This window comes from Lucilia cuprina, chromosome 4 (assembly GCF_022045245.1).
Source record: "Lucilia cuprina isolate Lc7/37 chromosome 4, ASM2204524v1, whole genome shotgun sequence".
In the NCBI taxonomy this organism is placed as follows: Eukaryota; Metazoa; Arthropoda; class Insecta; order Diptera; family Calliphoridae; genus Lucilia; species Lucilia cuprina.
The window spans coordinates 41,796,379-41,808,809 of NC_060952.1; the positions used below are offsets into that span (position 1 = coordinate 41,796,379).

The 12,431-nt window shown below is 29.1% G+C and overlaps 1 protein-coding gene across 1 annotated transcript; it reads right to left on the reverse strand.

Moving 5' to 3' along the window:
• Positions 1-1,658: 1,658 nt before the first annotated feature.
• LOC111678270 (F-box/LRR-repeat protein 7) lies at positions 1,659-8,210 on the reverse strand. Its single transcript, XM_023439563.2, has 2 exons — positions 7,513-8,210; positions 1,659-3,647 (listed from the first exon to the last, which is right to left on the reverse strand). Exons 1-2 carry the CDS (start codon positions 7,561-7,563, stop codon positions 1,887-1,889), a joined length of 1,812 nt encoding a protein of 603 aa, XP_023295331.2. The 5' UTR covers positions 7,564-8,210; the 3' UTR covers positions 1,659-1,886.
• Positions 8,211-12,431: the final 4,221 nt, after the last annotated feature.

The window sequence follows — 12,431 nt, forward strand, 5'->3', positions numbered from 1 at the left end:
TTTATGTATAAGCCAAAATCTTCTTACCAACTTTTATGTGAATCGGTCTATATTTAACAGTACCCCGTATAAATTCCCCTTCAAAAAATGACTTTATCGCTCATTATTAGCTTAAAAATAAGAATTCGACAGTGAAATTTAACATAAACAATTTTTGTAAGAAATCTTTCTTCCAAATTTTATGAGAATGGGTCCAAAATTGACCTCGAAATTTGAAACAAACATTTTCTGTGAAATAAGTATTTTAATTTTGTGGGCAACAGTGTTACTAGGGATAACAGAAATTAAAGGCTAAATCAGACATTAAAAATAGCCAAAAAAGGCTTAACTTTTATTTCTTAAAAATCTAAATTAAAACAAGTGAAATATAATAGTCGTAAATTCCCGACAATTAACCAATGATTTTCAAAAGTCCTAGAAAAAGCACAAGATCTATATTTATAACATAAACCACTTTAGTGTGTAGGATAAATTATATTTGTCACATAATCACCTTAAAGTATATCACGATTACGAAACCAATGGAAAAAATTCAAATCGGTATATTTGAAAATCCTTAAACCAAAACAACTAAACCCACTTTTTAAGATTCTAATTATGTCAAATATTTCTTAATTTAAAATTTCACCATATTATGTTCCGTAATAAAAGAACAGTCAGATATTTCAAATAAGTTTAAAAGTCCTAACAACTTTGAACCTTTTTTTTGACCTTAATCGATTATTTGCGTACGAAACTCCCTAGCAAAAAACTTTCATTACCTAGAAAGCTAGAAAGTAATCTTGGAATCGCGTAAAAACTAACCCCAGCCGCTTACTTGATGCTCTATTACAATTTGCTTTTGTAATTTTGAGATCGGCTTTTTACAGAAAAATATAAATGAATATTAAAAAAAATAATAAACGGTATCCAGTAGGGCTCGAACCACAAACCCCTTATAACAAATCCAAATAGCTTTGTTCTAACCAGCAATGCCAGTAATGATCAGGTAAATGAAATAATGTTTATGATAATGAACACCTATTACCAAGTAAGGTATGAATAAACTACTGACCATTACCAAAAATTTTCATATTTTTTGCTGGGGCCTTGTAGAACGAATCTATTAAGACATAAATTTGTTATAAGTTGAGCAAAAGTTCATATAACTATGTTGTAATTCTTTTAATATATATTTTTTATTGGATTTATAAATTGTACATAAAATATCTTAAAGATTAAATATACGTATTGATTGATTTAAATAATTATTCTCAAAAAAATTTAGTAGTTTTGATTATAAATTAAAATATATATTTATATAGTATATAGATTTTATTAAATATATAAGTAGTTTTATTGTTAAATACGGTGTTAATGGTACGGATTAAATATTGTCTTTTATAAATGATTTTTTTTTTTATTTTGGTACACATTTAATTATTATTAATTTTATTAAAATTAATAATATTGCACAAAAAATGTAATAATTAATAAAACTACTAATAAAGAATATCTTAAATGGGAAATTAATAAGTGAATTTATTTCAAAATCTAGAAAAATTTCAAAAAACAAACATATTAACAATTTCGAAATTCAAGATAAACTTTAAACAAATTCAACTTAAATTAAATATTTACACCTTAGAAAATAGAACAATTAAATATTTATTTAATAAATTAAATCTAATAAAACAATTTACAAATATTACTATTTACTAATAAGAATATTTTTTTAAAAAAATTAAACACAGTTCTGTCAAAATATCTAAAACAATAATAACACGAGAGATAGTAGTAAGAGGCCTTAAAAAACGCACATACACACAAATTTAGAAAAAGTCTCTCGGTTTCGGTTGGGGATTTATGCCTCTATATTGTATACGTATGTTATATTGAACTTGTAACTATAAATTCAATTCTAAAATTTGAGGTTTCAGTTGTAGGAACTTTTCTTGAACCTCCTGGATTTCCAACGAATCAATGCCACACATTGAAAGTTCTTTCAAAGACTTACATAGTTCGACTACATAATCTATAGATTTGCCAGTTAAATTAATACAATTGCTAACATTGAGACGTCTAAGACGTGGCAGTCCTTGGGCAATATGTAGCATGGCATCATCATCTATCATTAGGCAGCTTGAAATGGTTAAGTCTTCGAGAGCAGGGCAATTCTCCACCAATTCCTCAATGCCCATGGAAGATATTTTGTGACAATAGCCTAACACTAATTTACGTAATTCGGTAAATTTTAAACCTTTAATAAGAGCACGATTGGAGAGATTGCGACAGCCTCTTAAGCTGAGGGATTGTAAACCCTTGAGGTTGCTAATGGGTGAGGGCTGATCACCAAAACCCAAAAGACCTTCATCGGTAATGCGTATACAGTCGTCTAGTATTAAGTGCTGTAGTTTTAATTGATAACGAAAGATGCATTCTAATGTAGAGTCTGTAACAGATTCCCGGCAATTTTCCAGACTTAAATAGTTTAGATTAGGTAAACGTTGAGCCAATAGTCTTACCGACTCTGCATCCATATCGGCCATGTCATTGAGTACCAGAGTTTTAAGAGTATTATTAGTTTGCGCTGCCAAACCCTGTAGCAAACCTTTAGCCGTTACTTTAGAGCAGTGGGATATGTTTAAAGAGCGTAGTGTTTGACGCAGTAGACCAAAATGTTTGACACCCTCATCTGTTAATAAATTGCAAAACATCAATTCCATATTTTCCAAAGTCTCCGGCCATTTGTGTATGATTAGTTTTAATAAAGCATCATCTACTTGCAGACCACCGCTTAGATCACAATGTTTTAGAGGAGCTTCCTTGGGTAAACACTCCATTATTTCCTTCAACCACTGATAGCAGGAAACTCCTGTAATTTTTAAAGTTTCCAAGTGTTTGAATAACACAAACACCTGTTTCCATTTTGAAATCATTACAGGATTTGATCTTAATACAATTTCCAAATGTCTCAAAGAATTGCTATGAAATTGCAAAGTATATATCAGCAGTTCTTCATGTTCCCGATTCAATTCTATACAAAGCTTTTCCATTACCAGCGATAACTCTCTGGTCAAATTTAATATCATGTGGGTCTTAATGTACGTGGTCACATTACTGCAGCTTATATCTAATGATTTGAAATTTCGAAATTTACTTAAATTAACCGAAAATGTATTATCACTTTGTACGGTGGGTATATGGGTGACAATCAATTCCTCCAAATCTGGCAGACACTCATTCAAAATGGCGAATACCGGTGATTTGTACAGGCGCAGTTTGTGTATGTTTGTTCCCAGCGCTTTCAAAATCAATTGCAAATCATCACTTAATTCCAGACCATGTAATTCCAAAGTATCATATGACAGTCTCCTAGCCAGCTCCTCATCATTCGCCAAACAATCATGCAGAGTGGCCATGTTGTCACGATTAATGATTAATTTGGATTTTCCCATAAATTCGGGCAGTTGAGTTAAATCATGCCAACGTTTGCAGACTAAACGAATCTGTTGTAAATCACTATGAGGCAAATATTTGAAGATATGTATCAACAATTCATTGGGCAAATTATTCCACAAAAAGTTGTGCTTTCTCTCCTGCTGATGTTGCTCCTCACACTCTAAAGCATTGGCCATGTCCAGCATGTTGTTCATTCTGTATGTTAACTAAAATTATAGAAATTTTATTTTTTATTTATTTATACTTTACTAAGATCAAACAACACTAAACTATTGTGCTTGTACTATAGTTCTAAATTTGTCTGTAATTTTGTTAATCGTCTTTTGAAATATATGTTGTAACTATTTATTTCTTTTTGGGGGTTTTCCTTTCTATTTTAATGCCGGAAATTACTTAAATTGTTTATTTGTTTGTTTTTCATATTATTGTTTCTTTATTTTCGTTATTTTTAAGGTGGTTGGTTAGTTGGTTGCCTTGACAGAGTTTGTTTGTGGATTTTTCCGTAACCATACAATTTCCAATATATGTATAAGATGCACTTTATTTTTTTTCATATTTAATGTTACACTCCATTGATTATAGTAAATATTAGTTATTGTATGCATTTGATAATTTTTTTATTGAATATGTAAGGTGGCGCCTCCGAATATAAATTTATCTTAAGATAAAGGGTTACTGGAGTTTTTGAAGTATAAATAAACATGTCTTTCGATTTTTTTTATCAACATTTTTGAAATATCGAGCAGTTGATATGATCGCCAGAGAAAAGAGTGTAAAAGAAAAAGAATTTTAATGATATATATTAAAACAAACTAGCTAAATGACAATTATTTACTCGATTGCTCAATTGTAATTAAACTTTGATTACCGTTTCCCCGGTTATCGTTTTGCGCGACAATAAAAATTTCGATTGCGTGAACTATATAATTTTGAGATAACTATTATTATAAATACTATTATTTGTTGTAAAGAAAATAAACTTATTACAAAACATGTATGAAAATATTGTAGAAACATGGCCGACTATTTAATACTCTTTGAAAATAAATATTTTTCATAATAAAGGATCTATGTTCAATTTATTTATGAAAAAATTTGACATATTCATATGTGAATTAATGACCTTTAATTAATTTTCTGCTGACAAATCTTTGCTAGAATCAAACAAGCTCAAAAACCCTATTCGGGGGAAACAGTTCTATGGGGATAGGTGAAATAATGAACCGATTTCATTTCAATTGCAATTGGCTTCGTCTTTGGAATAAATAATTTTGAAAATTGCAACCTGTACATGATTACTAGTTTTACATTCAATTTTTATACTTTAAAACATTTACAAACGTCAGTACAAAAACTTAAAATAATTCCCACTACAATATTTTACTAGCACTTTACTTTTATTGAAATTTTTGTATACACTTCAACATTATAGAATGTTTAAAATTTATGTTAAAAATAATCATTTGTAACAATTGATGATGGATTAATTGATTTCAATATTTTACTTCCTAAAATTCAAATTAAATTAAAGAAAAATAGAATAAATTATAAAATTGTCTTAATGATGAAATTAGCCATATATTTATTGAATTCAATATTTACAATATATTTACAATATATTACAAATTTCAAATAATTCCGTTAAAAAACACAAATATTTATGTTATTTACAATAGCAGTAATTTATAATTTATATCGTCTGAAAGTCCTTCCAATTGGCTACAAATTGAATCTATAAACACATCTTCGTAGACGCAGCGAAAAAAACAAGGTTGTGGTACCCATGTTCTAAGAGCAATGTATTATGGTTAATAATATGGTTGTAGTCTAAATACATTGTGGTTATTGTAACTGTTTTAAAATAGCATATTATGAACAAATTAACATAAATGCTTAAAAAAATTCAAAAATGTTTCATCATAATATTTTTTATTTACAATAATATTGTTTGCTATACATGACTATATTATGATTAATTACTGTATCATTATAATTACAGTACTGTAACATGACACAATACACAAATTTAAACTTGTTTCACGAAAACAAAAAAATGGTTGTAAATAACATTATATGTTTTCATTGTTACCTCTATTTAGTTTTTAAAAAATAATTATGTTTCAGTGCATCATACTAAAATTGAAATGAAGTGTCATTTACTATATAACTAATTTCTAACGACTCTTGACTTTATAGAACATTTAACTTAATTATGAGCCCAAAGGCCTTTTCCAGGAGTACGGAAGTATGGGGTCTAGGCGAAATAATTGGCCGATTTCAACCATTTTCAATATGGTTCGTCCTTGGACCAAAGAAGAGTACGTGCCAAAATGCATCACATTATATTCAAAATTGCGACCTGTAGCGCGCCACAAGGACCAACTAAATGGCAAAATGAGATTGGGACTTTTTGGTACTTTGTCGATCTTTAAGTGTTACTTTTTGAATTTTCTATAATAATCAACCTAGAAACATGACATTTGACATGTAGCGAATGAACCATTGAAAGGGCCTTTTTAGTACTTTTTCGTTCTCTATAAATTTTTCTATAATATAAAACATAAAAATATTAAGTTGAGCATGTAGATCCCTGATTAAGGGAGTACCTACCAAAGGGGTCTTTTTGGTACTTTTTTCGATCTTAAAGTTACTTTTTAAACTCTCTATAATATTAAACCTATATGCATGAAATTAAGCATAAATGCCAAAATGAATACCCATAAAATCGGACTTTTGGTATCTTTAACAGTTACTTTTTAAATTTAAAAATTTTTAAAATTTTTAAATATTGAACCTAAGAACATGAAATTTGAGATTAGAGAGTGGACTTTTAGTACTTTTTCGTTCCTCAAAAGGTACTTTTTATTTTTCTTCAATGTCGAACCTAGAAACATGAAATTGAGTTGAGTATTAAGAGAGTTCCCATAAAGAAGGTTTTTTGTTTCTTAAAGTACTTTTTGAATTTTCTTTAATATGGGATCTAGAAACAAGGTTCGGCACAGCCGAATATGGAACTCTCAATTATTTTTCTATGAGTGGTAAAAGGTATACTTTTTATAATTTTTATTTTTACAAAATTTATTTTTGTTAAGTTTTTTAAATTTGCACTGACTACATTGTTTAAAATATCATGGTGAAGGGTATATAATATTCGGCAAAGATTTCAAACTAGCTTTAAACTTAATTTGACCTAAAAAAATCGTAATGAATTTGTAATTTGTTTGCATTAAACATATTTATTTAAAATACACCTCAAATATGTACTATGTCATATTTTTTAATTATTTTTTAAATAAAATTACTTAATGACAATTTGTTTAGATAAATATTGTCGGTTGTTTGGTATCTGTTTATCAATATTAACAATAAATTATATGTCAAGGTTGATTTTATTTGATTTATAAAAGACAACTGAAGAACAAACATAAATATCTGTAGCATTTTTTACAATATGTTTTATATTGTTTAAACAAAACTAATAATTTTTATGAAAAAAAAATAAATTTTACAAGAAGACAAAGAGAGAGATATAACAAAATATGTAAATAATATTTACAATATAAATAAAAACATACATACACATGACATCATCGAATGTATGAGGCTTAAGAGCATAGGGGAATTTGAACAAAATATTTAAAAAAAAATGTGCTAAAGACTTTTTTGATACGAAAAAGTTTATTTACACTTTAACCTTGTAATTTGGAATGAGGGAAACAAAAATGTATAATTCACTGCCAATGTAAATAAGATTAGAGAATAAGATTTTAGAACGAGTTCGTTAAATTTAAACAAATATAAAAAATGTATATATCATAGGTAAATAGTGTATATTTAGGTAGTAATTAAATTAAAAATATAAAAAAGTAGAAAGTAGTTAATGTTTGTTTTTCATTTAACACACTTTTTTAAGAGATTTTTCTTTTGTTTGGAAAATTACCTCTAGAGTTACAACACCTCAAAATCTTGGTATCTAGCACTTGATAGTAGTTTGCACAATAGTTTAGTTGTTTTTGTTATTGTTTTTACTTTTAAACGACCGTTAAAAACCTAACAGGTCATATCACTTACCTGAGGGTTACTTAGTGCTTCCAACTTATGAGTTGTTTTTATTTTATCCATTTTTCTTTCTTGAGTTCTTTGACGTTTGAAGTAAAGTATCAGGAACAATACAGGTTTATATATATTGCTGGCATCCGTTTGAAAAGAAAATGTTTTCAGATTCTTTTTGTTGTTGTTTAAACTGTTTTCATTTTTAATAAATGCAAATTTATTTCAATTTATTTAATCTTATTTCTTTTGTATATTTATTTAAAATTTATTCACTTTTTTCTTTTAATTTTCTCAATTTAATCATTGATTTTTTTACTGTTTTTTTCTCTATATGTTCAAGAACTTTTGTAACTTCTTTTCACACAAAATATAACGAAAGAAACAGAATTTTAACAAAAATCTTATGTATTGTATATTGTTGGATTTCTAGGGAAATACAACAACAACCTGCGCAATAAAAATCATTGTAAAGAACAAACTCCAACTACGTATTACTAGTAAGCACTTCTATTACGATTTTTTTTTACTACGACGGTACGGAGGTTGGCTAGATGGATGACAACAACGTTACAGGCGAATAAATGAAATGCGTATAAAGTATTTTCGAAAAAAAATATGATTCTTTCAGATACGAATACACAACGCACACACACATTAAATACACTTTACGTATGAGTGAGTAAGTAACTGCTCTCATCTGTATGTTTAATTCGTTTAACAAATGCTCATTAAATCTATTGAAACCATGAACATTGAACGTCTGTCTGTCAGTGAGTTGAACAAACTGTCAGCCAGTCCGTCAGTCAATGTTACAATCACCCTAGTTCATTCATGTTAAAAATATTTGTTTTTGTTTTCATACTTACTCTCTCTCTCTATTGCTCCCATTCTCTTTGATGGTTATAATTGAGAGTCATGTAATAAGCCCTTTGGAAATTTTACATGATTTTTTTTTAAGGGTTGCCAAACGTTAAACTAGTATATTGCTGTGATATAAATACGATTTGAAAAGATTAAAAAAAAACTTACATTTGGAATATATTCCAATTGGATCAGTATATATCCTGATCCGTTTTCTGTTCACAGAAATTTCCAACTAATTTCTGCAATGCGGGCAGTTGAAACATTCAAACATGACACGTCAAAACTAACAAGTAAAGACTTTTAATATCTTAAAGTATACTAATCGGCTCAGAATTACATTGTCAGTCGATTTAGCTATGCCCGCCTGTGTCCATACAATGATACTTACTCCTACCCCCATATGTAGAACATCTCTTTTTTTGTCAACGGAATCAACATTTTTAACATGCTGACTATACTATCCTACTTGTTTCTCTTCTATTAGTCAAGACTCTGGGGAACTTAAAGGTTGAAGGCTAAAGAGTAGGGCCTTTAATTTCAACTTCGGTACAGATAAAACATGGAAATCAAGTAAAAGTGGTCTGGGGGTCAACAATAACGAAATTAATACTTTCTACCAGAAAACATAAAATCCCAGAATTTCCAATCCCAGTCGAATGATTAAGACGCTTTCCATTCTTATAAGAGAACCTTCCGACTGAATAAACACCGGTCGTAAGATATCAGTACAGTTTTGTAGCTTTAGAAGCTAAATGCATTCTAAACGTAATGGAGAAACCTTCGGAATTAAATGAATATTTATTAAATCGACTCTAACAGAGATAATCATTTGGACTGATATACTATATGATCACATAGATCATAATTCATCCTACAAAAAGAAGATTGAATTTAAAGCAACGGCCCTTTCGAATCGTAATACCAAGAGAATACATTACTCTTTCGCTGCACTGTTCCGTTAATATCACATGTATTTTCTCTGATAAGCTGATCCATGGTTTCCATCCGATTGCTATTTGTCAATACTTTCTTAAGAGTTAACATTTACGGCATCAAGTCATCGAAAAACATCCAAGAACAAAATTTTGAGTCATCGATCATTTACTACTTCATTTCCCTAAGGTTTCGTATAGAACGCGATAAAGTCAAAATGTATTCTGAATTACAAGAACTCCCCGAATTAAGTCGGTCCATGATTTTCATTCGATTGCTTTTTGTCAACAGTGTTTTTAAGTTAACATTACTTCTTCGTAGATAGTCTTACTATCTTAAAGCTATCGCATCGAACTCTGTCAAATTGATTTTGGTTCCAGGGGATGAAACTGTTTTGCAAAAAGTGATTATCTCACATGAAAATTATCTAAACTCTCTTGGCCCTTTGTAGGAATTCGTATTTTTACTGGACACATTATAATTTGACCCCTGCAAGATCGTATGATCAATCCAAGTAGCAGTTACTGCAGAAGCTGTTTAGATGTTAAAGAAGATCAAAAGAAACTAGATCTGGACTATTTCTCTTCTGAAATAAGTACCCTACCCTAGTGTGAAGATAGGACTGCACAAAGAGATCATCCATAAAAATATTAATCATATAGTCATGTCTAATTAATAGAGAAACTTATAAGAACTGAACCAGAAGTGAAAAATTTTGAGTTCTGATAATGTTTCATAGAAATATTTGTCACATTTCTCGCTGTCTCCTCTACTTGGCAACCCTTAAAACAACCACTTATATATTTTTCTTATTACATTTTAATATACAAACATAATTACTTTGAATAAACGGCCTTGTCATAAACTCTACTACTGTTCTCTTATACAAACAATATAACAAAAAATTCCCAAAATACAATAAGAGAATGAGAGAGAACGCGTCTCAGAGATAGGGAAAATCATAACAAAACAAAGTGAAAATTGTAAACAAATCAAATCCCACGTTCTAAAACCTGTGATAACTAATAATCTACCTACACACACTACCAACCAACAAAACTTAACGTTTTTAAACTAAAGGGGTTTATATTTATCGTAGTTTTTTAAAAGACGTCTTATTATTAAACTATTTTCACATAATTTGGTAAAAAGAGTTTTTTTTCTAACGGCCTACACATAATATTAATGGTTGTTAGACAAGTTATTTAGAAGTGACACATGAATTTGATGAATAAATTAAGTAAAAAAAATAAATTACTGATAGAAATAAAGTGAATTTTGTGGTCTACCAAAAGGAAAAGAAATGCTAATATTAAGATTAAAATTAATTAAATATGTATAATTATTAATTGATTTTTAATAAATTAAGTAGAAATATATTTACTAATTTAAAAAAAATGGTCTAGTAAAAGAAAAAGAAATACAAATATTATGGATTCTAAAATAAATAAATATGCATAAATAAAAATTATAAATTTTTAATAAAAAATTCTTATTGGAAATTAAAAAAAGGTATTATTCAAATAATAAATGTGATATCAAATTCGTTTATTCATATTTTTTAGGAAAATTACAAAAGTTACCAAGAAGAAAGTAATTATTCCAAACTGTTAAAACTGAAAATTTATACTTTCTACCAGAATATACATAACTTGTTTTTGTTATACGTGGAAAAATGTTAGTTCTTATGCGAAAAAAACTTCCATTGCAGTCATTAGTCTTATTCATGTCCAAGGTTCGATTAACTTCCCAGCAAAATAAGGGAAACAGAATTAAAATTTTCTCCATGGAAAGACCTGAAGAAGTGGGGATTTTCACACAAGTTTTTAGCTCTTTTTTGGTACCATATTTACTACTTCTAAAGTCATTGTTTTAATGATTTTTTTATTTTGTGCTAAATGTCCAGATATTTTGATTCGTAAATTTTCTTTGGAAGGAAAATAACCTACATGCTAAAAATTAGCGGAACAAAATTGTCGGATGAGAAACATTAGAGGTAACAACTGTTGACTCTGATTCTAGACAGACGGCCCTATTGTGGAATATGAACAGTCATGGGGATCTTTATTTAATACCGAATAATTAGCAAAAATTATTGTAAAATAGGATAATCGAATCGAATTGGGATTAAAACAATCTTTTTTTAATTTACATTTGCTGAAATTATATCCAAACGCATATGATCAGGCTATTCGAAACATGATGGTGATACATGAATCAGGGTATGAAGTTTGACTCAAGGACTCTAAGAATGATCGGCCTTATGACCCATTATGCTAACCTTAGAATTACCACTCTATTGAGAGTTCATATATAAGGGAAAATGTTTCGTTGATCATGTGGTTCCTGTGGTCTCAGTAGGGATATGTCAGAAATTCTAATACATCTGATCATATTTACTAGTGAGGCATCTCCGCGGTAGTCCTGATTGTGGAAAATAGTTTTGTCAATTTATAGTAGGCCGTGCTCTTATAGAGTTCCGACATGTAGATAATTGAACCCTAATCGTTCTTACTAAAAGACAAGAGTGTCCTAGAATTATCCTTTGTCACTGTAGGACAGAAAAGTCTGGATTTTCTATAGGTGTCGAAATCTGACTTTCTGAGTTCCTAAGACCATTGGTTGCACATATAAATTAATAGATATTTCATTTGCCCTGATGCCATCATGCTTGGTTCCCATATAAACTCAAAGTGATATTATGTTAGTAGTGCCAGTGGATGGATACAATTGAGAAGACATTTCGATGTGTTTTTGGTTATGAAGATCCACTAAGGAGGGATTTTTGGAAATTTGCACATTTACGGGTAAAAAGGGGAAAAACGGGTAAAACAGGTTTTCTTAAATATCTTACATAATATTAGTGATACAAGAAACATTTTAAATGCACCTGCATATACTCTTAAAATGAGCAGATGGGTGCCTGGTACTTTTTTGAAATTCGTACTTTTAAGGGGTAAAAATTTGTAACAAAGGTGATTTTGGTACCTTTTTTGACCCTATATAAACTAATTAACATAATAAAATTTTTCTAAATATTTTGGATACATGTCTCAAAAATATGAGACACCTGTTTCGTACTTTTTTAAAATTTAGTCCTTTTTGGGTGTAAAAGGGACAAAACTGTATTTATGGTACTT

Excerpts from the sequence above, each read along its gene's own strand:
- LOC111678270 (XM_023439563.2), bottom strand. The coding sequence starts at position 7,563 with ATGGATAAAATAAAAACAACTCATAAGTTGGAAGCACTAAGTAACCCT. Across the intron at positions 3,648-7,512 it reads AAGCACTAAGTAACCCTCAG|TTAACATACAGAATGAACAA; the intron begins GTAAGTGATATG and ends CTATAATTTTAG.